Source organism: Toxorhynchites rutilus, chromosome 3 (genome assembly GCF_029784135.1).
Source record: "Toxorhynchites rutilus septentrionalis strain SRP chromosome 3, ASM2978413v1, whole genome shotgun sequence".
Lineage (NCBI taxonomy): Eukaryota > Metazoa > Arthropoda > Insecta > Diptera > Culicidae > Toxorhynchites > Toxorhynchites rutilus.
In genome coordinates this window covers 210,886,877-210,914,717 of record NC_073746.1, presented here as the reverse complement: position 1 = coordinate 210,914,717, position 27,841 = coordinate 210,886,877, and the positions used below count along the sequence as shown (strand labels likewise).

The following is a 27,841-nucleotide window of genomic DNA, read 5'->3' as shown; positions in this document are numbered from 1 at the left end:
ATATTTAAAAAAACAGAAAGAATCTATTTTTTTCTCTCTAGTATTGCTATCCATTACACCTACATACAAATTACATCTCATTACTTGAATGAGGCTATAAAATGATGTATATTCCATCTTCATGCGTTGGTTTTCCACAAAGTTACAGCGTTTCTAAAATCACTTAAAAACTTCAACTTCGCGCTCCGTTCCCATAATTTTCGTCGAGTGTAGGATCAACGACATAATATCGTATACTAGGAATAAGGTTTAGAGGCATATTTTTATTTAAAAATTATTATTGAAGTGTTCGCTGAACCCTATTAACAATTTTTCCATGTGACACCGACTATTACCATAATAGGTACACTTATTGCAAAACTTCCGGAACACTATTATTATAATGGGTACATGGAAGTGACATTTTCACATATGTTTTTTATACAGATTAGTCAATTAATCATCGAAATGTCAGTGAGAATCTCCAAAAACAGAGTTCAACCTGCTAGAAAAAGTAGTTTTATATACTTTTTTTTGTATACTTTTGAACTAAAATAGAGTAATATTCGCAAGTTGGTGACATATGTCCTCTATAATTGGTACACTTACCCTATATCGTTTTCTTTGAATAAATATCAATAACGCCTGAAAATACACAATAACAATATTACAGAAACGCGCACAGTTTTTTACGATTTTTTTTAGGAATGTTGAACCCTATTTTGAAATATAAACATGTTTAAGAAACGCAACAAACAGCCCTCAATTGTCTTCATTTTGAGCGTCATTTACATTTGAATGGAATCGCAAGGCCTTGCTCGCAGACGCAGACAGTGTCCAAAACAACAAGTGTAGTTGCGTTTGAGCCTCCGTCAGAGAGATTCAGGGTCCTTGTGCAGTTGACGACTAGTGGATATATGTTCTTATGTTGTGTTCCTACTAACCATATTTTCCCTCGGCTGAAAATCTCTTTAATAAGGAAAGAAAAAAAAAATACTTAAAGAGTCTCCCCCCCGACTTAAAGAGTCTCCCCCCCCCCCCCCCCGTTCATAGGCGGGAAGTTACAATTTGAAGACGGAAGTGAAGTTCTCTTGCCAAACAGCTGTCTGCCTGGTATTTGGCACCAGTGCATCATAGCGTCTGTAGCAGCTTCAATGGTCCTTAAAAGGCACCAGAGCATATCACCATATCTAATACTTTTCTATAGAGTGGATCATCCACTACCATAAATCTAACTAATGATCGCTGTGGTTCAAGGTTCCTACAGAGGATGGAGTTGATCATGTTCAGATACTTGTTTTGGTAACATATCTAACTGAACTGTGAGTAATGTTTGTTTTCAAATATTTAATTATTTCTTAATGGTCAATTTATTATTTTAATACAAATTATCACTTTTCTTTCATTCGCATTCACACTTTTGCGCATAAACTGGTCGGTTTTGCCACTTATAACAGTGGAAAAGCACTTATAATCCTATCGACCGTTTTTAACCGGTTAATGATATCTGGTAATCATGTTTTTTTCTTATCCTAGCGTACTTAATTCCTTAAAACAGCAACAGTAATGGAACATATTAAACAACATCGCTTTTGCGCGTTTTACGCTGCAGGATATGATGGAGTGGCGTTAATCCTCTGCGATATTGGTCTGAAAACATAGGAACAATATTATAAAAACAAAGCTAAGAACTAGTAAAAGTAATTAACCGTAATTTGTTGTTTGTGTTACAATCTCACTCATTACTGTTCTGTGAGTATGTTGTGAGATTCTCAGAGTTCATCGGTGATTCTGTTGGATGAAATTTCGACCGTTTCCACCGAGCCCTTCACCCGCTTCTCTTCAGCGGTTTGATTGGAGAAGTGACTTGGGACAAACGCGACCGTGTCTGTTTCACTGAAAACCGAGTTGTTTTCGTTGTGCGCATGTGTGGGTGCCCCCGGGTCTGGACTTGTCAGTGTAATTCGCGATGTTGGTGTGGTAAAGCTGTAGCAAAGCGTATGTTTGTTGGTGCGATATTCGTTTGTGTGCGTGTCTAAATCATATTTACCTATCCTTAGCTTGGATCTCGGCACTGACGGTTACGCCTCGTGGTTTCCGGAAGTCGCACTCGACGGCGAATGCGGCGTCACCGGGAGTGACCAGATCGGGATCATGTTGTACCACAACGATGTTGGAATACACCTCGCCGCTGTTGATGGTTTGGCACTGGTCCAGGTTGAACTTCATCTCTAGCGACTTTCCAGCCCGTTTTGGTTTCACAAAGCAGGGTTCGGCCTGTTTATAGAAGCTACCACGGGTATACATCACCCCGGTGAAATCCTCCTCTGTCTTCAGTTCAATTCGCATCGAGTCGGCACCACATCGAAGATTGACCTTCTGGAGACCATGCGTCGATGCATCTATCTTGAATTGCTCACCTAGATCCTGCTCGAAGAGGCTTTCTGTAAGTAGAATTTATGGTACATAATTTTAGTTACTTTTGACGTAGGAGTTTGTCTAACAATATGGGGAGGATGGAAATCTAAACACTGAACATGTGGGAAATAATGAAAAATTTGGATCGCCTATACCTCGACCATTTCCTAATAGATCGCAAAGATCAATTGCATCAATTGATTAGAGATATTTCCACGCATCTATCACAATAGATAACTTTTTGTAGAAAAACAATTGAATGGTTGGAATATATCATTGAATAATTGGAATAATATCAAGTTGAATACTACGTTTTGATTGGCCCAATTTGTGCCCAAATTGTGTGGCCCATCAATACTATTACGAAAACAAACATAGCTATTGCATATATTCTACACTAGAGCAGTGGCATCGACTAGGGGGAGTGCGGACCGCCCCGAGTACACGGTGCAGAAATACTTCTATATTAACAAATACTTCACCATTCGGCATACACCATATACAGTGTGGGAGATAGGATTGATATTTTGAAAACAGTACATAGATATATAAAATTCGTTCTTTGTGGCACTGATTAATAATGAATAATAACGAGTGCTTCATCTGTTCTGAAGCTTTGGTTGATTTATTGATATGCTCTGAGATGTTAAAGAAATATTATACTCTCCGTAATAGCGAATAGAAATATAAGAGCATACGATCAGCGTTGCCAATGTTCCAGTTTAAACTGGATTCTTCCAGTCTTTTTGCCTCGATCCAGTTAAACGGTTAAACCCTGAAATCTTCCAGTTTTTTTAAAATATTGTCCAGTTTAATTTAGTTTTTTATATGGTTGTTTAATTTTACCAAGTTTTTGTAAAATATATTCATTATGCATAAACATTCTCCCTCACCTTTCCTATTCCTTGGCCAATTTTGTGTTTTGGCATTTTTCGTTCGATCGATCCAAAGTGTATCTTTTATTTTCTTACGCACTCTCAGTATTATTTTTCTTCTGCTCACACATCCAAAAATCAATACGGTTAGCGCGCAGTGCGTGGGGTGCCTTACCAAGCAGCAACGTGCTACAATGTTTTTGAGTTTATATAAACATTATATGTTCTAGGTCCTCCAAAACATTCTGAAGTTCAGACCAATTGGTCTACAATGTCCATAACAAAATAAAATAAATACCCAAAATTCATAGAGCCTGCGTGCTATGCTGGCTTTGAGTTTATATAACGTCTTAGCATCAGACGTGATAGGTCCTCCAAATCATTCTAAAGCTCAGAAGATCATAGTGTCAATGTGCTCCATATTTTTAATTGATATGAATATGAACACCAAGTAATCTTTCTTCCGTTTACATTCGTTTACATCAATCGACCATTTGACGAAATTAAAAATCCGAAAATCTCATGTGTTACAACATGCGGGAAAGACTATTTTTAGGTATCCTGAAAAGAAAAACCTGTTTAATCATTTGGATCGGCTATACATTCTATTATTTATCGAATTTTTTCCCATCGAAATCCAATCGCAACGATGGAAAATTAACTGTGGGAAATCTGGGCGACGGCGCGACGGCGGAGAGTTATCAATAGGAAACCTGGAAAGATAACCAGAAGTACTCTAAAACTAATCGGACCGGCGATATATCGAACTCTAATCTGGATGGGGAGAGTTGTCTTTTGGAAACCTGAGAATCCGAGACAACTCCAGAAACCTGAAGATATTATGCACCGCGCGTACTAATAGGAATCTCATCGGGACGGAGGAGAGCTATAACTTGAGAAGGTAACCGATAGCTCCTTTAAATCCAATATTCCCGGTGATATTTTCCGTTATCGATCGTGCGTACTCTGCATCGAACTTCAATCGCATAGCCACGAATAGCAATTTACAACCGTTCTCCTTATGGGCTTTGGGATGTTCTTTTTCGGACTTGCTACTATAGAGATCCGTCAGGAGAAGTTTTTTATTTCATATTCTTCGTGAGTGCGAAAAAAATAGCTACGAAGATAGTCAAAAAACACTACAGAAACGTCAAAATTCGAGAAGGAAAAGAACAGAAAATTCAGGTTAGGTTTGATGCAGTAAGCTATAACCAAAAACCGTGTACGTCAATTAATCTCATTGTCGAGCAAAAAAATACGAGATTCTTCAAGTTTCATCCAAATAAAACCATATATTTTAGAGGTTTTAGAAGAAAAGATCCTCAAATGTTGTTTCACAGTAATGTTCGAGTGGTGGAAAACGTTATTTTGATCTACTCGAATGGTTAATTCATGGTTTATTTCGCTATTTTATGATCTATTATACGCTTTGAAAGGAATACTATTTCTAGAACATTGGAATATGTATAAAAAAAGATTTTAGATAAATCAAAGCCGATATTTTTAAAGTAAAACGATTTCACGGGATCCAGTTTTCTTCCAGTTTTTTTAAGAGCAATCTTCCAGTTTTTTGAAAATTTTTATTGGCAACACTGCATACGATACTGCCAAAACTAAAACGTTAAGGAAAATGCGAATAGGGAGTATGGACAGAACATACTCTCCTCTCTTCTGAATAGCATATATGAGAGACTGTGAAAATTGGAGAGTTTCTTCTTAATCTCTTTACAATCCCCCTTATTCTACGCGGCGAGTGACGTGAGATAGCAAAGTTTCTCGCTTCATTGTGGAAGCTACATTACTTTTCAACTTATTTTTCATACCCGAATCGATAACATATCAGGACACGACTTCAAATCTCACTTAGTAACAAACTATAGTCACGCCATTCGCCTACGGGAATGCAGTGACTTGAGCCATCTCACCTCACTCGCCGCGCGGAATAAAGGGGAATGAGTTATGAATGCAATGTAATTTGATGGTTATTCTCTGGATTATTATTGTGACGAGCGGTTGATTTTAGTCGACCGGGAGTGGTTACGACATACAGATAACGACGAGAGATGGGTGCAGCTAAACACTTCCGCCCCGGGTGCAAAAGTTCCACTCGACGCCAATGCCTAGGGGAATACGAAAATATAAAAAATAAGAACGAAGCACAATCCAGCGAGCCATTGTCTACTATCTTTTTCTTTCCTAATGTTGTTGGCACATACAAAGCTGTTCTGAATACAATGGAAGCGTAAAAAGAAACGAAACATTGCGTCGTAAGCACCACTCCCACTATGTGATAAATAATTATTCGGATAAATTTTTACTAAATAAAATTATTAGTAAAATTATTACTAACCACGAAGTATTTTACACACGGAGGAACGAATAGAGGCGAATGAAAAAATGAAAATTTTAAAGCCTTTTTGACACGAACAAGTTCACGTTCACGGAGTAACGGTAGCATAGCAGTAAAACCCATATGGTCAGCAGTAGCAGTAGCAGTACCACCTAGGGGACTGATAAGCTGCCATCTTTTTGTAGTCAGCATAGAAAATCATTAGGGTAAAAATCATAACCTTTTTTTGTTTATAAAATGATTACAACTAAACCGCATCAAGCTGTACGTTGTATAGTCATCAGATAATTATTATTATTTAGCATCAAAATAATAAAATGAAATCGATCCTACTGCAGTTAATTTAATTGCAAATCACCAAATGAAGCTTCCGGAAAGAACATTGTTTTATTTCAAATGCTGAACATATTTGAATCAGTATTGACTCAAAACCATGAACAATATACTTGACCGCTGCGATTTGTGCATGATCCTGAGCGTGAGCCTAACTCTATGCTGCCTTATTGATGGTTGGCGACTTTCCTATCGATTATTCAATTTTCGCGAATTCGTGCATTGTTTTCGGGTTAAAAGTGGCGTCGAAGTACAACACATTGCAAGCCGGATGGAACGAAAGAAATTCCAGCTGTGAGAGCTGCGTTCTCCGGGTGAATACTGAAGGTGAAAATTTGTTTCACTATGATTGCTATAAATGTCCCCAACACAATTGAATTCAGATTTTCTGTTTCCGTTCTGCGAAAGGTGCTGTATAGTATAATTTGTGAATTATTTCTAAATCCACTTAATCCACGTACATTTCTTTCAACAGCCTACAACATCGATCTAGAGCAGCGTCACTCAACCTTTTTCTTTCGCGGGCCACAAACAATATAGTGTTATGTAGAATCTATTTACTCATTTGGTCCTTAATTTGTCTAGCGAGCACGAAAAAAAACTTTTGTAGAAAAGTAACTTCAGATGGGCCAATTACGAAGGACCGGTGGACTGCATACGGTTGCGTATAACCGATCTAGAGGATTGTTATATTTGTATGTAGTGCGATGTCCGAGAGTTCTTAGAAAATAATTGTTTTGGAGTTCGCGGCTAGGAAAGTGAATGTTAAAACTTTGAAGTACACTACTGCATATATTTACACTACAGAGATTGAACGGTAATTTTCCACGCAGTGAATGTTGCCAGACTACAAGATCGGAGTAATTGAAGAATGCTTCCAGATCACATAGAAGACGCCATGAAGGAATGATCAATTGAAAATAGACACCACTGGGATGACCAATGTTGCTGTACAGTTCATAATGAAAGAAAGTGAAATTCGATACGAACCTTAACCTACAGAAAAAGACAACGAAGCAAGGGCTTTTAAAGATGATGGGTTTTTCTAGAAGCTACTGTCGAAAAAGAATTTCTCGGGATTGTCTCGATTATGCTCGGTTATACAGATTACAGAGTTGGAGATTCCACCATGGATAGGAGAAATTTAGAGAGGGTTACGTCTATTAAGGAGATCTGGAAGTTCAAAAAACGATTTTTTTTTTGCGTTTTTGGGAAGCCAATGCCCTTAGAAATGTTGTCCAAAAAAGATTTTTCGATATTTGATTTCGTTGGAAAATTACAGCCAACAGTATAAGGTCACCTCAAGGGATATAGTATTGCTGTGCGAATTTTTAAACGCATTTTTCTCGAAACCATGTTTTTCAGTTGGTGGTATCCATATCTCAGAATCTACTCGACCGATTTGGCTGAAATGATTCATCAACAAGTAAAAATGAATCTAAAGCGTTGCATAGCCGTTTTTTTTTATCTCATTTTTTCGATTGCTTATGAGCTTCTAAACAGCGATTTTTCATTAAATATAATTCATTTTAATCACAAATGGCAGCCATTTTGGCAATTTTTCTAATTTTCAAAAACCTCTATGTAACGTTTTAGGTATTGTCCTAAAGTTTCAAAACATTCATTGGAATTCGTTCTGCGACATTCCGTTGCTTCAGAACCGATACCACCAGCAAGGTGCCGATTTTCAGACATCAGCATCCAGCTCTCAACAGCATAATAATAATTATAATTTTTTTTTTCCAAAATATATATTTTATTAAGGCACATGTGGCGTTAGCCTGACGGGGCCGGGAGTCCAATATTTTGACAATTTTTGTCTTACAACTATGTTAGTAATATGTAACCGATTACTCGCGGTTGGCTCGAGGTTAGTATTACAAGTGTTCTCATAATTGGTATGTTGCAGTCTTCGATGCTCTGTACGTGTGCCCGACACGGGATACTTCCTATTGGGATGCAGCCGACCATTAATCAGCAACGCCCCCCTAGTCTGTACCCCATATCTAGCGTGGTGCGTCTTTCTCGCCTCGAGGAATCCAGGATAAAATGGTCACTAGCCGGCGCAATCATCAGCTCGTGTAGAGTTGTCATGAGCGGTACAACCTTTGGCTCTTGTTGAATGATCAGTGGACTGCACAACCTTCGGCCCGTGCATCTGTAAAGAGTGTGTGTGTATGTATTGCCGCGACTAAGTAAAAGTTTATAGATCGGATAGGAGGGATATGAAACAGGGACACAACGAAGGAAACATCATTAATCGTTGACATCGGCGTTTCTGAGGAACAGGTATAGATGAAGCAAAAGATCAGGATCCCGGCTACCTAAGATATCCCGGACGGGGATATCCGATTGTCTGCCTTGTGCTCTCAGTGCTCTAGAGAGCTGAGAGCGAGCAGCATGGAACCGGATACACGACCAGACAACATGCTCGATGTCGTGGTAGCCATCGCCACAATCACAAAGATTGTTTGCTGCGAGCCCAATGCGATAGAGATGCGCGTTTAGGTTGTAGTGATTGGACATAAGCCGAGATATCACGCGAATGAAATCACGACCTACATTCAATCCCTTGAACCATGCACTCATCGAGACCTTAGGGATAATCGTGTGTAACCAACGACCGAACTCATCACCACTCCACATGCGCTGCCAACTTACGAGCGTATACTGACGAGGAATGTGGAAAAATTCATTATAAGCAATTTGCCTTTCAAAAAGTGTGCCTTCTAAAACGCCCACCTTAGCTAGCGAGTCCGCTTTCTCATTCCCCGGAATCGAGCAATGAGAGGGAACCCATGCTAAGGTAATCTTGAATAATTTTTCGACCAAAACACTCAATAGTTGTCTTATTCTTGTTAGGAAATAAGATGAGCGTTTATCAACTTTCATTGAGCGGATTGCCTCTATTGAGCTGAGACTGTCTGAAAAAATAAAATAGTGGTCGATGGGCAATGTTCCAATGATCCCTAATGCGTAATATATCGCACCCAGTTCAGCGACATACACGGAACAAGGATCTTTGAGTTTGAAAGAGGCACTGGAATTTTCATTGAAGATGCCGAAGCCAGTGGGCCCGTTTGTGAATGAACCGTCAGTAAAGAACATTCCATCAGATCCAACTTTCCCATATTCTGCCGAAAATATCGGCGGAATAGAATCGGAGCGTAGGTGATCTGGGATTCCATGGATTTTTTGTCGCATGGACAGATCAAAAATGACAGAGGAATTGCAGAAGTATGGGAAGCAAACTTGGTTGGAGATGCCTGGTGAAGGGTGCACGTCGTGGGTAAGGTACTCATGGTATAAAGACATAAAACTTGACTGAGGAGTCAGTTGGAGTAGATTTTCGAAGTTATCAATCACCAATGGATTCATGATCTTGCAACGGATGAGAAATCTGTAATTATTCATGCACTAAAAATGGAAAATACATTTTCGAATATAATTAATAATATCCAAAATACTCGAACACTTCAATTTATTACTGAAATCCGAAAAAAAATCACACACATTCATTACTTTTCGACCTTCCATTTCTCCCTTAACCCAGGAAGGCAGAAACGGCTGCATCAATGTCATAAAGTTTAAGAAGTTTTGACTAATTCAAGCCGCGTTAGTGTTATGATCAGCGTTGCCAATAATATTTTTTTCAATAAATTGGAACAGTACTTTAAAAAAAACTGGATCCTGTAATATGGTTTTATTATAAAAAGATCGGCTTTGATCGATCTAAAATGATTTTTTACTCATTCCATTGCTTAAGAGATAGAATCTCATTCGAAGCTTCGTGGAGTATTTACAAGTAGTTCATGAAAGGGGGAAATAAAGCATTAATAAATCAATCCATTCGATCAGATAAATTCTGCAATTTCTGCAATTTTACTCGAGAATTAATCAAGCAAATCAAACCAAATTTGGCATGTGGAGGTTTCAGGGTACAAAAATGTTTCTATGGTGGTTGGACACTCCCCCCTCTTTAGGGAGGAGGGGGGTGTGTCATACAAATGAAACACAAATGTCTGCATTACTCGAGAATTATGCAAGCAAGTGAAACTAAATTTTGCATATGGAGGTTTTAGGGTGTAATAAAGTTTTCTATGGTGGTTAGACACTCCACCCCCCTCACTAAGGGGGGTCTGCCATATAAATGAAACACAAATTTCTGCATAACTCGAGAATTAATCAAGCAAATGAAACCAAATTTGTCAAATTTTCAGGAAGGAATAAATATTTTTATGGTGGTTTCACACTCCTTTCCTCTCACTAAAGAGGGGGGGAGGGTGCTGAACAACTCGAAAACTAATCAAACAAATGGAATCAAATTTAGTATATTAGATGTTTTAGGGATCAATAAACGTTTCTATGGTAGAGAAAGGAGAGAGGGTCCCATAGAAATAATAAAAGTAATATTTCAACCAAACATAGTCCGACCAAACATAACAGTTGAAAATTTTCGGACTCTGAAGTAAAATGGGAAAATTCGAAAAATTTAATTCGCATGTGTTCTACACTGACAATCGTTGTTAGTCCATTTGATGTTTGCGGTAACGAAATTGATCTTCATTCAAAAGTGGAAATGGATTTCAATGTGATCAAACGCCCTGCTATATCGTCTTCTATCTATATAAATAAAAATGTATCGCCGAATGTGTTGATAAGAGTAAAACACGAGAAAGAAATTGTCCGATTTAGGGCTGTCTTCGTTCTTCGTTCTTCGTTCATATTTTCTGTATCAAACATTTATAACATGCAAAGTAGAAACATGTTATTTGCAAGTGGATGAAAAATCTTGTACGACAATCGAGAAATATTATAATGTCGAGTTTTGGTAGAAGTTCTGAAATTTTATAGTAAAAAATCATTTAGAAGATCAATTAATGATCTCAATCAAAGAACTCAATTAATGAGTTCAGCGATTGGACCCATGAGCGTGCGCTAAATTTTGGGCGGGACGAAGTTTGCCGGGCCAGCTGGTGTAGAATAAAAGAAATCAATATGGAAGAGTGGTACAAAACGCACCCTTTAAGTAAATCAACCATTAACCGCACTTTTTGTAATCGATTCATGCTATTCAACATCTAGAATACTTGTTCCATCACATTTCAAATAAATAGTGTAACACCAATAAGCTTATTGGAATTTCATCCCTTTATGCAATCAATCAGACCAACTATGCAACTAATATCATCAAATCAAAGAAAGAAAGTCATAACCAAATGGCTGGCATCCCTATCCCAACCAACACAAATTGAACGTAGAAAGGGCTCAAGCAGTCAAATTTATTGTGTTCTTTTCGCAATGTGATTGTGGCCAATTTAGTCGTGCTGTCAACTTCCTTTTGTTTGTTCCGCAATGTGAGTGCTAAATGCTTTCTTCTTCTTTCTTTGTTTTTAAGAGTCTTTAAACTTTGCAGTTCATTCGCCTCTAAGCACAAAATGCTTTTGTATTTAATTTGTGTTTGACAACGGAGAAGAGAACGCTGAAGAAAATCAAAAAGAGATTCAGAGAGCAATGTGAGTGCTGCTTGGAGTAATTTTGTTTGCTCATGATTTTCTATGCGAGCCAGTGCGTTTTGTTCAGTTCTCCCCTAAATTAATGAATTGTGTCTAACCTTACCTTTAGTTTGACGTTTATGGGTGGTTTGTTTCAGCTGCCATTCGTTAACATTGTCCACATGTCCCAAATGTGGAAATTGCAACAAATGGAGGCGATCTGGCGTAGTGGTTAATAATCGTACCTCTCACGCTAAAGGTTACGAGTTCAAGCCTCACTCCCAAAATTCTTCCAATGTAATAAATCCATTGATCCAAGTGACGAACCAGCCAAAGGCTGAAAGTCACTAGAATACACAAATTTTTTTTTTACAAATGGGAGTTGAAACAAACCACGCAAAACTGTCGAACTGACGTCTCCGTGAAAGTTGAAAACAAGTTTTCGGAATATTCTATTAAGATGATGTATGATTTATCAAAGCTTAAAGCTTCAGCTTTTGGAATATTTTATGAACATATTTTTATCTTGATGTGTGTAGATGTGATGGACAAAAAAATGTCGGGGAAAAATTTAAAAAATCGATTCCTTTCTGTTATTTCATAGAATTTATGGACTTGGAATTTGCTAACAAACTTAAGAGCAAATTCCCAATCAACCCCATCAATCAGTTTTCAGACTTGATCAGCTCTCTGAATCTCTTTTTGATGTTCTTCAGCGTTCTCTTCTCCGTTGTCAAACACAAATTAAATACAAAAGCATTTTGTGCTTAGAGGCGAATGAACTGCAAAGTTTAAAGCCTCTTAAAAACAAAGAAAGAAGAAGAAAGCATTTTGTTTTGTTTCTCAGCATGTGGCCCACAGGGCATTCATCTTGTGTCGTCAGGTAGTCGTTTTATTTGATAAATTAATTGAAAAAGTATGATTATAAATTCAACAACCGCCCAGAACACAGCTGACAATGATCCCATAGAAGCCAATCGTGCCATTCATCTGTCATTTAGTCGAAGCCGATTCTTGATTTTGGTGGCAGATGTCAAAATATAAATTAAAACAGGAATCGTTTTATCGGTAGCCATCGGGCCGTAGTTTTGTGCGCATCGTATTTAAGCGTGAAACTTTTTTAATTCGACCTGATATCTTCGACAAATCATCAGTTTAGACGACCGATCACATCTTCTAGGATAGGTAAACAGATACTTTGTTTAATCTCAGCGATCAATTCATATAGAAATTACTTTGAAGTTTAGGGGCGAAGTGGTCAGTGGTGGATAATGATTTACAATGTTCTGTTTACTAAAGCTGATATACCTTATCACATTCTGTTCTTAAAGGGGTCCCTTTCTTCTCGCTGCACTAGAAATATTATATTTGTATTTCTTGCTGTGTTTGTTGCAAAAATTTTGTTGGGTTAAACCGATGCAGCAGAAATATTATCACAACTTAACGTTAACGCACCTGAGAGCGTTCTATGACAAAGAGACTTCCCACTACTTGATGCGCGTAGTGCAGGTTATGGGTAACACTACCCAATTAGATTTATGGCGGCAAGGTTCAACGAAGTTTACGAGCATTTCGACTTCAATACTTCAGCAGAAATATTTCAGTGCAGAGCAGAATATATTAATGAATGGTGATCAGAGCCGTCTACCGAACTAAAATGTGATCAGGATCTCCACCAGGAACATGATTTTTGGAATAACGTTTTAAGCCAAAATTGAAGTAGTGTTAAGAATATTATATATGCTGATCACTTAATGAGCAATGTATTTTTATGAATGTTCTTGTTTAACTTAGTTGGTCGTTTATTGTAAATTGATCGTTATTTGTTACAAGCACGAAAACTATTAGATTTTTATACCCTTCATAAAACATTTCATTAAACTGTCAAGGGAGATGGAAAAAACACATGATAAAAATCTAGATATTAAGTCTACCGTAGGGGCCTGTTGGTGAATAAATGTAAATTTTGTGAAATTAAAAAAAAAATCATAATCCAATAAACACCAACAAATAGAAACAAACAAAATAAACAAATAAATTAATAAATGAATAAATATAGCATAAACAAAGGCGCAATAAAGTAAGGTTACAAGGAAGCGGCCAACAGTGTTTTCGAGATTAATCCTTCATAAGGCCGAGGAAACTAGGCAAGCGATCGACTTCAATTTCAAAGAACATAGTCTCTACATGAGGAAGATCACATGATTCCTTTGATAAAAAAAACTATTGAAATCGAAATTGGTGGCAATACAACCTTGTAGAACAATATTTCTAGTGTGGTGAGAAAAAATGTTGTTTTTATATAGACTTACAAAGAAAAAAGTAAAAATTCGAATTTTTCATCAAAAACACAATTTATTTTATTGAAAAGAATTGCATGAACTTACACAGTAGATCCCAAATAGAACGTTTCCAGTGAAAAACTTATGAACTTGTTGCATTTTCAACGAATTTAAGAATTTTCGGCCGGCGCTCTAAAATCACGGTTTTGTTTCATAAAAATGACTCCCAAATTAATATCGTACATTTTTAGGACCCCTTAAAAAAATAAATATTCCCGGATACCTTTCTTTGGTTAGGCAAAATATGTAAATAATATTCCAAGTGCAGCAAAAAACATACTTTTTCCAGGTGGTAATATTTGTGCCACGGCCTTATAAAGTGTTAACAGTCAGTCGCGACTACAGTGATAGACATTCGTTTAGCCGCACTCGAAAAAAAAAATTTGAAACACTTACAAAACAACTAGGAATGTTCTTTTTATCGGTATACTTATTTATTGTAGTGATAGTATATTTAAGTCACTTTTATTGAAAGGACGTGCGTCACAATCACACAAACACAAGGCGGCATCTGTGGATTTAAACATTCAAACGTCATTTTTTTTCCGAGACATACGTTTAGCCGCAGGGCATAAAAATGGAATTTTCGCATAATCACCAAGCCTTTATCTGTGTTTTTTGAAAAAAAAACAGGAAGTGGGTCATATATGTGATATAACTGCAAGGGTGACGTAGGACTATCTTTGATTTAGTGATCATTTGTTTTTAGTTGCTTCTGAATCAATTCTGAATGAATGAATAAATGAATACCTGGGGGACTTCGAAAAGTGGAGCGTTACGTTGAAGCACAATATTCAGCAAAAAAACTAAAAATGGGTTATATCTTTGTTATAACCGCAAGGTGGACGTAGAACTAATGTTGACTTTGCAATCAATAAGTAACAAGCATATACATCTTAGACACTTTCGCTTTCGAATAAAGTGATAATAATACCAATTCGTTTAGCCAGAAAAGAATTATTAACGCCCAAAGGGGGAATCGATTCTTCCTCGAAAATACCCAGTGCAATTATAACCCCACCCCAAGCCCCGACAGTTGGAATCATCGTTAATCCGTAGCAGGATTATTAACGCTTGAAAAGGAATGGATTCCTCCTCGGAATTACACAGCGAAAATAAAACCCCCTTCCCGACAATTCCAACTTCCCAATAACGACGATCAATTGCAACATTCGTAAACAAATAATTTTATAGCGCTGCTTTCATATAAAGGGTGTGTCACATCAAATTGCATCACGGAAAAAACGCTGTAGAAATTTAATTTTTAGGAATTATATCTTCAGCTTTCGCTTATAATCAGATAAGAGTGTATAGATCACGTTGGCCATGCTTCACTGTCAATTTTTCGTAAATTTGGAAAAATGTCGTCGAACGAAAAAGAGCGTCGTGAATTAATCCTATGCACTCATTTCGAGAATCCGGAGTTGTCACATCGGGACATCGGTAAGATGCTGGGAATCGTCCAATCCACGGTCAGCACTAAAACGATACTTCGAGAACCTAACCATCGACCGGAAGGTGAAGAACGGCAAAAATGGATGCTCCGTCAGTGAAAAAGATCACAAGCGCGTAGTTAAGCAGTTTAGACGTGATCCGAGAAGTTCGGTCCGGGATGTCGCCAATAAGCTGAATTTGTCAAGTTCATTCGTCCAGCGGACCAAGCAGCGGGAGGGCCTGCGTACATACAAGATTCAGAAGGCTCCTAACCGCGGCGAAAGGCAAAACATGGTGGGGAAGACGCGAGCCCGGAAGCGGTACACCGAAATGCAGACGCAGCCGCATTGCCTGGTAATGGACGACGAAACCTACGTCGAAGCGGACTTTCGTCAGCTGCCGGGCCTGTTGTTCTTCTCCGCAGAGGACAAATTCAGCGTTCCGGAGGAGATTCGCAAGCAGAAACTATCCAAGTTTGCCAAAAAGTACATGGTGTGGCAAGCGATCTGCTCTTGCGGAAAGCGGAGCGCCCCCTTCGTGATGACCGGCACGGTAAACGGGCAGGTTTACCTAAGGAGTGCCTACAGAAGCGCTTACAACCACTATTGAAGCAGCACGAGGGCCCGACCATCTTCTGGCCGGATCTCGCTTCGTGCCACTATTCAAAGGACGTTTTGGAGTGGTACAGAGCCAACGGGGTCACCTTCGTGCCAAAGGAAATGAACCCGCCCAACGCGCCGGAGCTTCGCCCAATAGAGAAATATTGGGCGATTATGAAGCAGGCCCTCCGGAAGAACCCAAAAGTTGTCAAATCGGAGGCGGACTTCAAGAGAAAATGGATTTCTGTTCAAAAAAAACTACAACCTGACGTTGTACAGAACCTTATGGACGGGGTAAAGAGGAAGGTGCGAGCATACGGGCTTGGGCTCGAAGTATGAATAAATAGAAAATGCTAAAAGTTGTTTAATAGTTTTTATTTTACTGTCTGAAATTTTCAAAAAGATCGGTCTACTGGGCGAATTTCTACAGCGTTTTTTCCGTGATGCAATTTGATGTGACACACCCTTTATTCGATATGTAATATAATATCCACCACACCATGTCATATCGTATTCTTCACTATCAAATCCAGTCAATCAAAAGTATTGCCAATTTGAATGTACCTGCAATGCCGATTTTCCCAACTTCTTGGTTTCGCAATCTGTATAGGGAAAACAATTCCGGTTTGTAAAAATGCAAGCGAGTACAAATGTACCCGTGTTTTGCATCTATTTTGCAATGCCGATTTTCCCAGGCTTCATGAATTTGAAGTCTGTGTTAGAGAAACATTCCAATTTGCAGAAACGCAAAGTACAAAAGTAGCCGCAGCTTGCATCTATTTTGCTATCCCAATTCCCTCAGGCTTCATGATTTTGAAGTCTGTGTTAGGGAAACATTCCGATTTCCAGAAATGCAAGCGAGTACAAATGTATCCGTATTTTGCATCTATTTTGCAATGCCGAGTTTCCCAGGCTCCATGAATTTGAAGTCTGTGTTAGAGAAACATTCCAATTTTCAGAAACGCAAGGTATAAAAGTACCCGTTACTTGCATCTAATTTGCTATGCCAATTTCCCCTGGCTCCATGGTTTGGAAATCTGTGTTAGGGAAACATTCCGATTTCCAGAAACACAAGCGAGTACAAAAATACCCGCAGCTCGCATCTATTTTGCAATGACGATTACCCCAGGCTTCATGATTTTGAAGTCTGTGTTAGGGAAACATCCATCTATTCCAGCGATCGTACCTCAATCGTTGCGCAATCATAACTGAGTGGATTTTCGAGCGGCATTTGCTTATATATCGATTGGTGTTATTTCAATAGCCTGTTTTGAAGGCAATTTTAGGACTTTTGAAACAAGTTTTTAGATCAAAAAGTAACAAGCATATGACGCGTAGACATTTTATCTTTCGAATGAAGTGTTTATTATACTATTTCGTTCAGTTGTTTAGGAGTTATTAACGTTCAAAATCTCGTTCTCCGGCGTAACGCTTTCGTTTTTGAAAGTTTGAACTTACACCCCAGTATAGAAATGAAAGACGTAGTCCTACGTCAATATTTGGTAATGTTCAATTTACAAGATAAATATTAGATGTGCAACGTAAGAAGTTGGTCATGTGTGGGACACGACATAACTACTGTATGTCACCCTGCATTATATACTGCATATGCCGATGTGTAGTAAGAGATTGCACACAGCTCCGCAGTGAGAGTCTAACAGCCTAACTGGTAAGACAAGTGATGGGACTCCAGACAGTGAATGGCCTAATGGGGGATTTCCTAATGGAGTTAGATGTTACACAGGTCAGATTAGTGATTTACGTAAAATTTAAAGGAATGGCGAAAGGTATTCTATTGACGGAAGAGGGGCGGAAAATAATAAAGATATTCAGTGAACAAAAGTTTTCTAATCGCTCGATTGTAACAAAAATTGGTCTATCTAAGAAAGTAATACGGAATTTCTTTAAATGATGCCAGAAATATAGTATATAACGACCAACAAATGGGAACACAAAAGTTACTTTGCGTCTTAAAGGTCGATTAAGACACGAAGCAACCAGGAAACGATGTCCTGCTCATACATTAAGACAGAATCGGTTGTTCCAATAACGAAGAGGCATATCTCGCGCATCTTGAATGAGTCATCAAACATCATGTGGAAGAAACTTCAAGGGAAGCCGAAACTGACCGCCACCCATAAGCAGAACCATCTCATTTTCGCCCGGCAATACATGGAATGGAAACTAGAATGGAGAAATGTTGTATTTTCCGACGAAAAAAGTTCAATTTGGATGGTCCGGACTGTTACAGTTGCTATTGGTACAATTTAAGTCAACGGCATGTCGTGAGATCGAAGCGAAACTTTGGGGCGGAAGTTTGACAGTGTGGGGAGTCGTTTCCAAGTTTCCGCAAGCTTCTCATTTGTTTCATTTTCACCCGAATGAACTCCGAAAAGTATCTTCAATTACTGGACGACGTTTTGATTGGCCATATTGAGAATAACGCTACCGAGGATGTCGTTTTTTCAGCAGGATTATGCATAGATCCACGTTTCCAAGCAATCGAAGGCATGGGTTACCGAGAAGGACATTCCGCTTCATGAATGGCCTACTGGCAGTCGATTGCAATCCCATAGAGAACCTATGGAGAATCTTGGCCGAGATGGTCTATGAAAACGGATGACAATTTGACAACATTTCCAGTCTCAAGGCAGTAATTCAGGAATGTTGGGCTATAATCAACATGGCAACACTTAGAAAACAAAAAGTGAATTTATACTTTTGTTTAGAATGAATTCGATGAAAATAAACAATAATCGTCTTTTATAAGGAAAACTGTACAAAGAATTGACTTATTTTTAAAAATATTGAGGAAAAATAGGGTGCGGCTAAACGAATGTCTACCACTGTATATTGCCACAATTATTCCAACTTTTTCAGTAGTTATTTTTTTCATAAAAGGTTCTCTGAAGTTGAAGTCGTTCGCTTGCCTAGTTTACACGGCCTTATAAAGGATTAAGAAACACTTTTAATAGGAATTGGAAATTATAAAGGGAGAGATTTCTACTATAAATAGAGGGAAAACCAAAGATTTGCCAATATTGCCATACTGATGGAAAAATCCACTCATGGAGAAGGTAGCAAATATCGTAGTTTTAGTTTTTTAGAGAGATGTACATTCTCAGTGAAGGATTAGGATAAGACAGAAAAATAAAGTGGGGAGTCGATCGTCGGCCGCGGAGGAGGACGATCCTGCCTCCTGGATTAGAAAATCCAGAGAGCAAGATGTGTATGAGCTCACTCGCGTCTGTTACACGTGTAGCATCGCGGAATAAGAAAATAGTGTTTTGTATGATTCCCAATCGTCTCAATTTCTCCAGTGCCAGCCACCACCAAAGTTCCTGATTTTCTCGATTTCTGAGCTGTCACCATCGAGACCTCCTTCAGCCAAAAGATCCGCCATTTCAGTAAATGGTTAGAACCACCAACAAGTGAAACTACATGCAGAAGTTAGAAATTTAACACTTCGGAAAACCTTTTTTTGACGTAGGACTACGTCTAACCGGAAGATATAGGGGGTGAAATGGAAATCTAGGCACTGAACAAATAGGAAAAAATGCAAGATTTGGAACGCTTATAACTCGAGCATTTCTCAATAGATCGCAAAGGTTTTTACATCAATTGATAGAAAATATATCTACGCATCTATCATAACGAATAACATTTCATTTTTCTTTAGATAAATAATTGAATAATTGTCAAATATCAAGCATTGTCAAAATGCACTATGTGCCCATTTTTGATTGGTCCATTTTGTGCTCCTCATATCGTACCGACCAAAACGGGCAACCAGAGCAGCAGCGAAATAGAATGAAGCACGATTGGAAAGGAAAAAGAAAAAATGAACGAAACATTGGTCGCAGTCTCACACATGCGTAATTTCGAGCCAGCCAGTAAGCTTAAAAATCCCCGCTCCGCTGCCGTAACGATCATTCTTTGTGTGGACACCGACTGGACAACATCGTTGCTGGACGAGCTGGACGGCGAGGGATCGAGTGCCTTTCTCAAGGCAAGAGGGCGGAGGTGGTAGCGCTGGAGTAGAGTAGAGTAGAGTTTTCAAAGGGCCTTTCTCAAGGCTAGAGACGAATGAACTGCAAAAGTTTAAAGTCTCTATAATACAATACCTTCCTTCCTTCCGTAACGATCATTCTCATTCAAACCGTACACCACATCGGTTCGCATCACAACACATCAACAAACCAACCCAAGCAGCCATGTCTGGACATGGTAAAGGAGGAAAGGCAAAATCCCGCTCGAACCGTGTTGATCTGGAGTTCCCCGCAAGGGTAGCTAGGCCGAGCGCGTTAGTACCAGTGCACCAGTCCACCTAGCCGGCGTTATATAGTTTCGGCCGCCGAAGTGATCGAGTTAGCTGGCAAAGCTGCTCGAGACGATAAGAAAACCCGCATTCGGAACAGAACACATTCGGTTCGGTGGACATCAAGACAACAGGCAGTTGCAGCGAGTGGCGAGTGGCAAACGCAATCGCAAAACGGCATCAGGTAGCAGAAGAAAAAAGTTTGTTCTTTATACAAACTGCTTTGGTGGCAAATCCAGAACAAGGCGGCATCGAGGGCGTTCGAGATGGTACTAAGTACCACGAGTACTAAGTTTTCTAAATTGGAATCATTCCATAAAACAAGGCGCTTTTCAGGGCCATTAAACCTTCCAAAAAAGAGTTTAGGAAATACAGTTCAATGCTTTCTAAAACATTATCCAAAATAATAATAAAACACAAATTGATTTTTTCATAATTTGTTTGCCAGGATATGATGAGTATGTGAATTTGGCAGTTGTTCTGAGCTTATTGATTTTCACCAATTCTTAAATTGCGCTAGAGTATAAAACACGCGGACCCCAAAAAAATATCTTATTTTCTTTCAAACCGTAAACCCGTGTGATTGTACGGCAATTGTAGGGTAACTAGGCCGAACGGATTGGTGCCGGAGCACCAGTATACCTAACAGCGATTATAGAGTTTCGGCCGTCGGAGTGCTCGAGTTGGCTTGCAAAGCTGCTCATGACAATCAGAAAACACGCATCAAGAACAGAGCAGCTTCGGTTCGGCAAGGCAACAATTAGTTTCAGTGAGTGGCAAAGTCGCATTAAATGTAATTTACTGAACAATATGTCACAAGCTGGATGGGAAGAAATTTTCCAACTGTGAAAGCTGTGGCGAGTGGCAAACGCAATAGCTAAACAGGAAGGTTTAACCGAACAAGATGGGAATATCGAGTGATAACAAAAACACAACACCAAAGGTTCTTTTGAGAACCATCAACATATTCATAAAGAGTAAACAGTAAACTAATCCATTTTTCAGGTAGATAGGTAGGTATTCACGTAGGAGAAGGAAATAAAACAATATATTTAAAATATATATTTAACAAAAGCTGTCCCCTTTGTATAGTCCTACGTCACTCCGGTTATGTCCCCGACATTACCCACCCGTCTTTTCGATTTCGCTCTTTCGTAACTTGTAACGCTTGTCTAAACATTTTCTTGCCTGTCTGGCACATACTGTAGACTAAGACAGGAACAACAAACTATTCAAGGGAGCACGTGCCCTACTAGAACAGCTCCTACTCATGGGAACTACCAGACTAGAACAATGTTTTTCTTACTATACTATCCAAATAAGCCGATTCTTTTTAGATACTCGAGTCTTATTAAATAAATGGATCTGAGAAACGCCTTACTATAAGACACAGTTGACCGAAAACATGTTATTGCTAATGTCCAGTATCTCTGATGCTAGTTATCGTCCAAATACGACCAAAACAAGTCAAGCTAGCTGGTACGAAATGGACCAAAACATTGCCTGTCCGCAACAGCTGACCAACGCGAGTGTGGGGTCGTCACCAATTTCGTTCGGATGACATAACCGGTTTCATTACGTTCAGTTCTCATTGCCATTTTCAATTTACTTCATACAGTGAACAGAAAATTACACTTAATACCGTTGAATTTCACAGTACCTTCTGATTGAATTTCCACAATCATCATCACTGCAAATAACACGCTAAACAGTATTGCTCGCTTCATTTTGCCACAAAAAAACACTCGATCACTTGCGTTGAAGTTACCAAACACCGAAATAACCGTTATTCTAGAGTTCTTCTTGCAATCGGTACCCGCTTCAATACGTCTTCGCAAATCGAAAACCTGTTGCTGACTGTTCGTCACTTGCCTTGCTTGGTGTGCTATTATATTGAAGCGCCAAAAGCTCTGAGGGAGCTTTCTTCACAACACTATCCCCGAAAAGGGGTCTCAAAACATAGCGCGCAGATCGTTCTTCCCACTGTGTGCCGTATATGTGGAGGTTTTATGTTGCAATAGCTATCTCTTTTTTTTCTTAGTTCTCTCAGCCGATCTGAGGCACGTGCTCGCCTCGGGAGAACAACAACATGTGGAGGGAAAACTGAAGAAATGGCCAATTGCAAAGCTTTCTGGGAACGCATATACCACAGTAGCACCATACAAAAGCTTAGGAACGACTGAAAACGAAACAAATTAAAATGTAAACCACATTGGCCTGGCGATTGGCACGGAAGCAAGCATGTGTTCAATTCGCCATGGTAGGAAAAATGAAAAATGCTTTTTCATTGGTTTTCCTTTTGCAGTTCCTGATGCGTGCATTTTGTTCGCCACAAGTGTTTTTGTCTATTCCAAGCGGTTATTGCTAATCATTGCATAATAATAAACACAATCCTTTCCCCTTGCTCTATGCGTAAGTGCCACATTAATTTAAAAATCAATTTTTAATTTTTCTCTTCTTCCTCAAAGGCAAAAAAACAATCTTGTATTCACAAGTTTGTATTACTCACTTCAATTTTATTAGTACTTGATTGAAATAACTTGGCATTGGATGGATTCATAGGATCGCTACAATCATCGTTCGATAAAAGATGATCTAATACATGTCACATTAATTGAGTAACAGCATAATAGCTCAACATAAGAACGTGGTTTGCCATGATTTATTTTTGCTTTTTACTGTCAAGAAGAAAATATTAGGGCTAAAAAGTTTCATTCATGTGTGCATATGCTTCGAACCCGAATCAGTTTCTTTCCTCGTCTTCTAGAGAATCTTGATTGACAATTGGAGACATGAAATCATTGAAAAACTCTTTTGTTGATCGTGATCCCAAATAAATTAGCAGCATCAGAGTTAGTAGGTACATACTCTGAAAAAAATAAAAGAGCAAACCCAATTGCAAGAAATGAAGCGTCCCGGCACACGAGGTTTCTTCTTCTTCTTCTTTTTGGCTTTAAGAGGGTTTAAACTTTTCAGTTCATTCGCCTCTATTCGCACGAGGTTTGGAAATACTAATGGAGCCTGTGGACCCAGGCGAGACATTCGATCGCCACCGGCATCAGAATCGGCTTTCACTCATTTATGGAACTCTATAATACCAGTATCCAATAATGATTTATTTATTCAATCTTAAATGTAATGGACTGATCTTTCCAAAAACAAGAAGGGTCTATTTCATTACATGACATGTTTCATATATCTTACAGATTCAGTCATGATAAATTGGAGATAGTACATCACATCATCAGATAAGCAATGGACAGAATCGTAATAGTAATACACCGATGGGAGTTTAAAAATATCTTCCTGAATTGCACAATCCAATCACCTCTCCTCTCCATATCATGCGATGCTGATTACTGGAACTTACATCACAAACTCACACTTCTTCTTATCATAAATATAATACGAACCACGGTCCACATTATCCGCACCATCAGGTTCCGAATGTAGGCTAGTAGAAGCAATGTCGGGGAGCAGTTTTCCTACCTCCTCATCAGTTAGCACCACCTACAGGTTGAGTGCAACATAAGCTTCTCAGCGCAATGTTATGTTTTTCTGCTTCTATGTTCGGTGAATCAGTGCCGCTAAGGTTCACGCGGTAAACAAGTGTCGATGCATCAATGAGTCAGTAAGTTGTTGCTCCTAGAAAAGTTATTAGCCTGGCATAAGCACTTCCTAGTCTCAAATATAACCAGCTATATGTTATTTTGTATAGTACGCGTTGGCTTCTAATTTGTATAAAATGGTTATTATTGAGTAACAGTTTCCAATTTATTTGAAACTTGAGTTGATTCATTATCAAATAAAATTGTTCATAAATCGGTATCGGATATAGATCACCAATTAAATAACAAAATGTTTCCAGGAAATTTAAAAAACACATATGATGATGCATTGGATTTGACACCAGTTTCAGTTTAGTTACATTTAACCCTTTATGAGGCCACCCACAAAAATATATTTTTCACCGCGCTTGGAATATTTTTTTCAATATTTTTCTTAACCAAAGGGTATCTGGCAATACGCATTTTTTTAGGGCTGCCGAAAATGTACCATGTTATTTTGGGAGTCATTTTTATGTAGAAAAACCGGGATTTTAAAGCACCAGCCGAAAATTCTGTTTAAATTCATTAAAAATAAAAAGGTGGTAAGTTTTCCGCTATTATTCTAAATCAACTCGTCAATTTTGTGTGTTCAAATGATATGTGGTATGGAAAATTACATCGCTTACAATAGTGGCCGTGAACCCCGATATGAGTCGAGTAAATGTGCCTCAATAATACCTGAGAGAGAGGAGCCAGCTCGCGTTTGTTGTGATAACCCTTATGTCAGCGCGAACCAGTCACGGTGAACCAAGGGAAAGTATTGAAATATGTAGAAAATTTTAACATGACATTTTTTTGCAAGACATTTTATGTGAAAATAATTCTGACGTCGGACTACATTTTTCATTTCTATACTGAGGTGTAAGTTCAAAGCTTCGAGAACGAGAGCGTTACATTGAAAGAACAGGATTTTGAGCATTAATACCGGTTGAAAGAAATGGTGTGATAACCGCTTCATTCGAAAGATAAAATTTCTACGCGCTCGATCCCTCGCCGTCCAGCCCGTCCAGCAACGATGTTGTCCAGTCGGTGTCCACACAAAGAATGACACAAAGGGGAGAAAGACTCTTGACCCTTTTAGTTTTGACAGACTGATTGATTCACCTTCACTATCGGTCAATTCAATCCGAATCGTGATCACTACCTATTAAAAATGCAGACACAGTTGGTTCTGCATTCTTTTTAGTCAACCTAGTATTTTTTCCATCGGACACAACAAAAACTTTCCTCAAAACGCACCTTGGAGAAATCAATGTTGATTTTTTTTAATGGGGGGATTAGCACTTATTTTATGTATTCCACATACGCTGAATATTCACATTGCATCGGAGAATATCCAATCATCGCCCACATTGCAAAAATCGATTCACTGAGCTTGCAGCTATAAATCAACCTGGAACTAGTGAAATTAAATATTGGGGTGAGATTTTTTGCTCTCGCCACATAAACTCACCTGGCATCTCATCTTTGTTGTACCGAATCATAAAATTACACCGGATCGCAGAAGGCAAACATTAAACTAATCAATCAAAACACGAAAAGATGGGTAATGCCGGGGACATAAACGGAGGGACGTAGGACTACGCCGAAGGTTGTCAAAAATATAAATAAAGGGTGTTCGGATCAAAAAGTGGTCAAACTAAATTACGTGTAAATCGATTATTTGTTTATTAAAAAAATCAAAGTATCTTTCTTTTTGAAGTTCAATATGTATAAAAGACGGAAAAAAATACTCAGTTAAGATTCCGGTCGACCTAGTCTAAATTGGCGAGCCTTCCGTTTGACGCCTGCCATCACATTTTGTACAGTCACCTTATCCACTTTCTTCGCCGCAGAACGCCAGTTTGCTTTGAACTGCTTCTCGATGCTAACAGTTTTTTGGGTCTTCTTAAAGTTCTGCTTAACTATCGCCCAATATTTTTCGATTGGGCGAAGTTCTGGTGTGTTGGGAGGGTTCCTATCCTTGGGCACAACCTGCATCTTGTTAGCGGCATACCACTCCATGGCCTTTTTTCCATAATGGAAGGATGCCAAATCCGACCAAAACAGCACACACAAGTCATGTTTCTTCAGGAAAGGCAGCAAACGCTTTTGAAGACACTCTTTCACGTAAATTTCCTGGTTGATGGTCCCGATTGCAACGAAAATGTCGCTTTTCAAGCCACAGGTACAGATAGCTTGCCAAACGAGATATTTCTTGGCAAACTTTGATAGTTTAATATGCTTGAAAATGTCTGCCACCTTTCCCCTTCCGGTTGCTGTATAATACTCTTGTCCAGGAAGCTGTCTAAAGTCTGCCTTGACGTAGGTTTCGTCGTCCATTACCACGCTATCAAACTTTGTCAACAATGTCGTATACAGCTTCGAGATCTTGTTTTTGCCGCAAGGTTTTGCTTATCGTTGTGATTTGGAGTCACTACCTTCTTATAAGTCGATAGTCCGGATCGTTTTTTAGCTTCATGCACGGTTGTAGACGATATTCCCAACTTATTTGCGACATCTCGAACGGAGAGGTTGGGGTTGCGCTTGAAAGCGCTAGCCACTCTTCTGTTCGTCACTGCGGCTCCCGGCTTTCGATTTCCCCCAGATCCAGGCTTTCTAGTTGTCGACAAACGTTCCCTGAACACTTTTATTACTTTGGTGATTTGGCCACATTCAACGATTTTGCTATTTCTGCGTGCGTGTAGTTTGGATTTTCACGACGCATGTACAAAATTTTGATTCGTCACTCCTCTTGCTTTGACGCCATTTTGATAACTAAAGATCTAATGTCAAAATCCAAATAGAGGCATCATTCTACACACACACACACCTACAAAATGAGGGGTGATCAGGTTTTTTATATGAATGATTAGAAAAAATACGGCGAATTTAAGTTGACCACTTTTTGATCCGAACACCCTTTATTGTTTTATTTTCATTTGTTCGAATTTAGGTCAAGTTATTCCACTATCGAAAAACAAGCTCTAAATACGTAATCCATTGTTTGGCTTTTTATTCATATTTATATACAGCGCAAATGTAATATAGATAAACTAAATGCGCAAACCATTATCAAAGCAGTGGAATAATAAAACTTCCGAATTAACTCTCGACCTCAACATTAGCATGTTGATTGTTTGGTGCCTAGAGCAACCCTGAAACACTGAACTCATTGAATATAAAATTAGTTTTTCAGTATGATTACTGCAAAATTTAATCTCAAATGCTCTCAAAAGCATCATTCCCAAGTAAATAATCCACAAATTTGCTTATACACCACCTTTCGGGGAACGGCAACAGTTATCCTACCCGAACCGTTTGGTTTTGGCAACCGCAGTGAAACGAATGTTCACCTTTTGTTTTCAATCGAAGAAAAAAACCTCTCGCCGCTGCAAAATGCCTTCTTCGAGTCCAGCTTGACTTCTAACTCGGAAACAATGAAATAATTTGCGATAACTGAATGAACGATCGGGAAAAGTCACAAATGAGCCCAAAACACCCATAAATCCACACAAGATCTCCACCGTCTGGAAGCCATGATGTGGGCTGACCTGGTACATCTTTTATTATTTCCTACATGATCAGTGTTCAAATTATCGTTTTACCACCCATATATTCCTGTCAAACGTATTCCTAAGTCAAAAATCAAAGCGGGGTTAAAAAAGCATAAATGTACTCACAAACAAAGATTCACGTCAAGTTTGAACACATTTCTCATAAATGAATGACAACAACTTGCTTGGTTGAAATTGTCCTATTTGAATTTTCTTGATGAGAAAGCGTAAAAAGAATAAGAAGAAAACAAACTATCTGTCATTCAGCTGGCTCCTCTCTCTCAGAATAATACACGCCTAACTTTTCAATACGTCCTATCTGTTTTGATCGATTCTCTTTATTGACTTACTGTTTAGATAAAAACTGCCTCGTAGACGAATTTTATGGTATAAATCTATATTATCAGATAGATTTATATCTCTTCTAGAATCCTAGAATTAATGGTGGAGAATGTCGATGAGATTCGATCAAGACAGATAGGTCCTTTTGAAAAGTTGAGCGTGAATTCCATGAAATGAAAATTGTTTGTTGTTTATCATGACATAGCCTAAAA

The 27,841-nt window shown here is 38.7% G+C and overlaps 1 protein-coding gene across 1 annotated transcript; it reads right to left on the bottom strand.

The window, feature by feature from the left end:
* Positions 1-1,212: 1,212 nt before the first annotated feature.
* LOC129780531 (uncharacterized) lies at positions 1,213-21,989 on the bottom strand. Its single transcript, XM_055788890.1, has 4 exons — positions 21,804-21,989; positions 2,030-2,423; positions 1,689-1,965; positions 1,213-1,629 (listed from the first exon to the last, which is right to left on the bottom strand). The coding sequence occupies exons 1-3, from the start codon at positions 21,868-21,870 to the stop codon at positions 1,752-1,754; spliced, it is 675 nt and encodes a 224-aa protein (XP_055644865.1). The 5' UTR covers positions 21,871-21,989; the 3' UTR covers positions 1,213-1,629; positions 1,689-1,751.
* Between the last annotated feature and the right edge of the window lie 5,852 nt (positions 21,990-27,841).

Bases quoted from the DNA above. Each gene is read 5' to 3' on its own strand.
- LOC129780531 (XM_055788890.1), bottom strand. From the start codon at position 21,870: ATGAAGCGAGCAATACTGTTTAGCGTGTTATTTGCAGTGATGATGATT. The intron at 2,424-21,803 runs GTACTGTGAAAT...TTCTACTTACAG, and splicing joins TGTGGAAATTCAATCAGAAG to AAAGCCTCTTCGAGCAGGAT. The intron at 1,966-2,029 runs GTAAATATGATT...GCTTTGCTACAG, and splicing joins GAGATCCAAGCTAAGGATAG to CTTTACCACACCAACATCGC.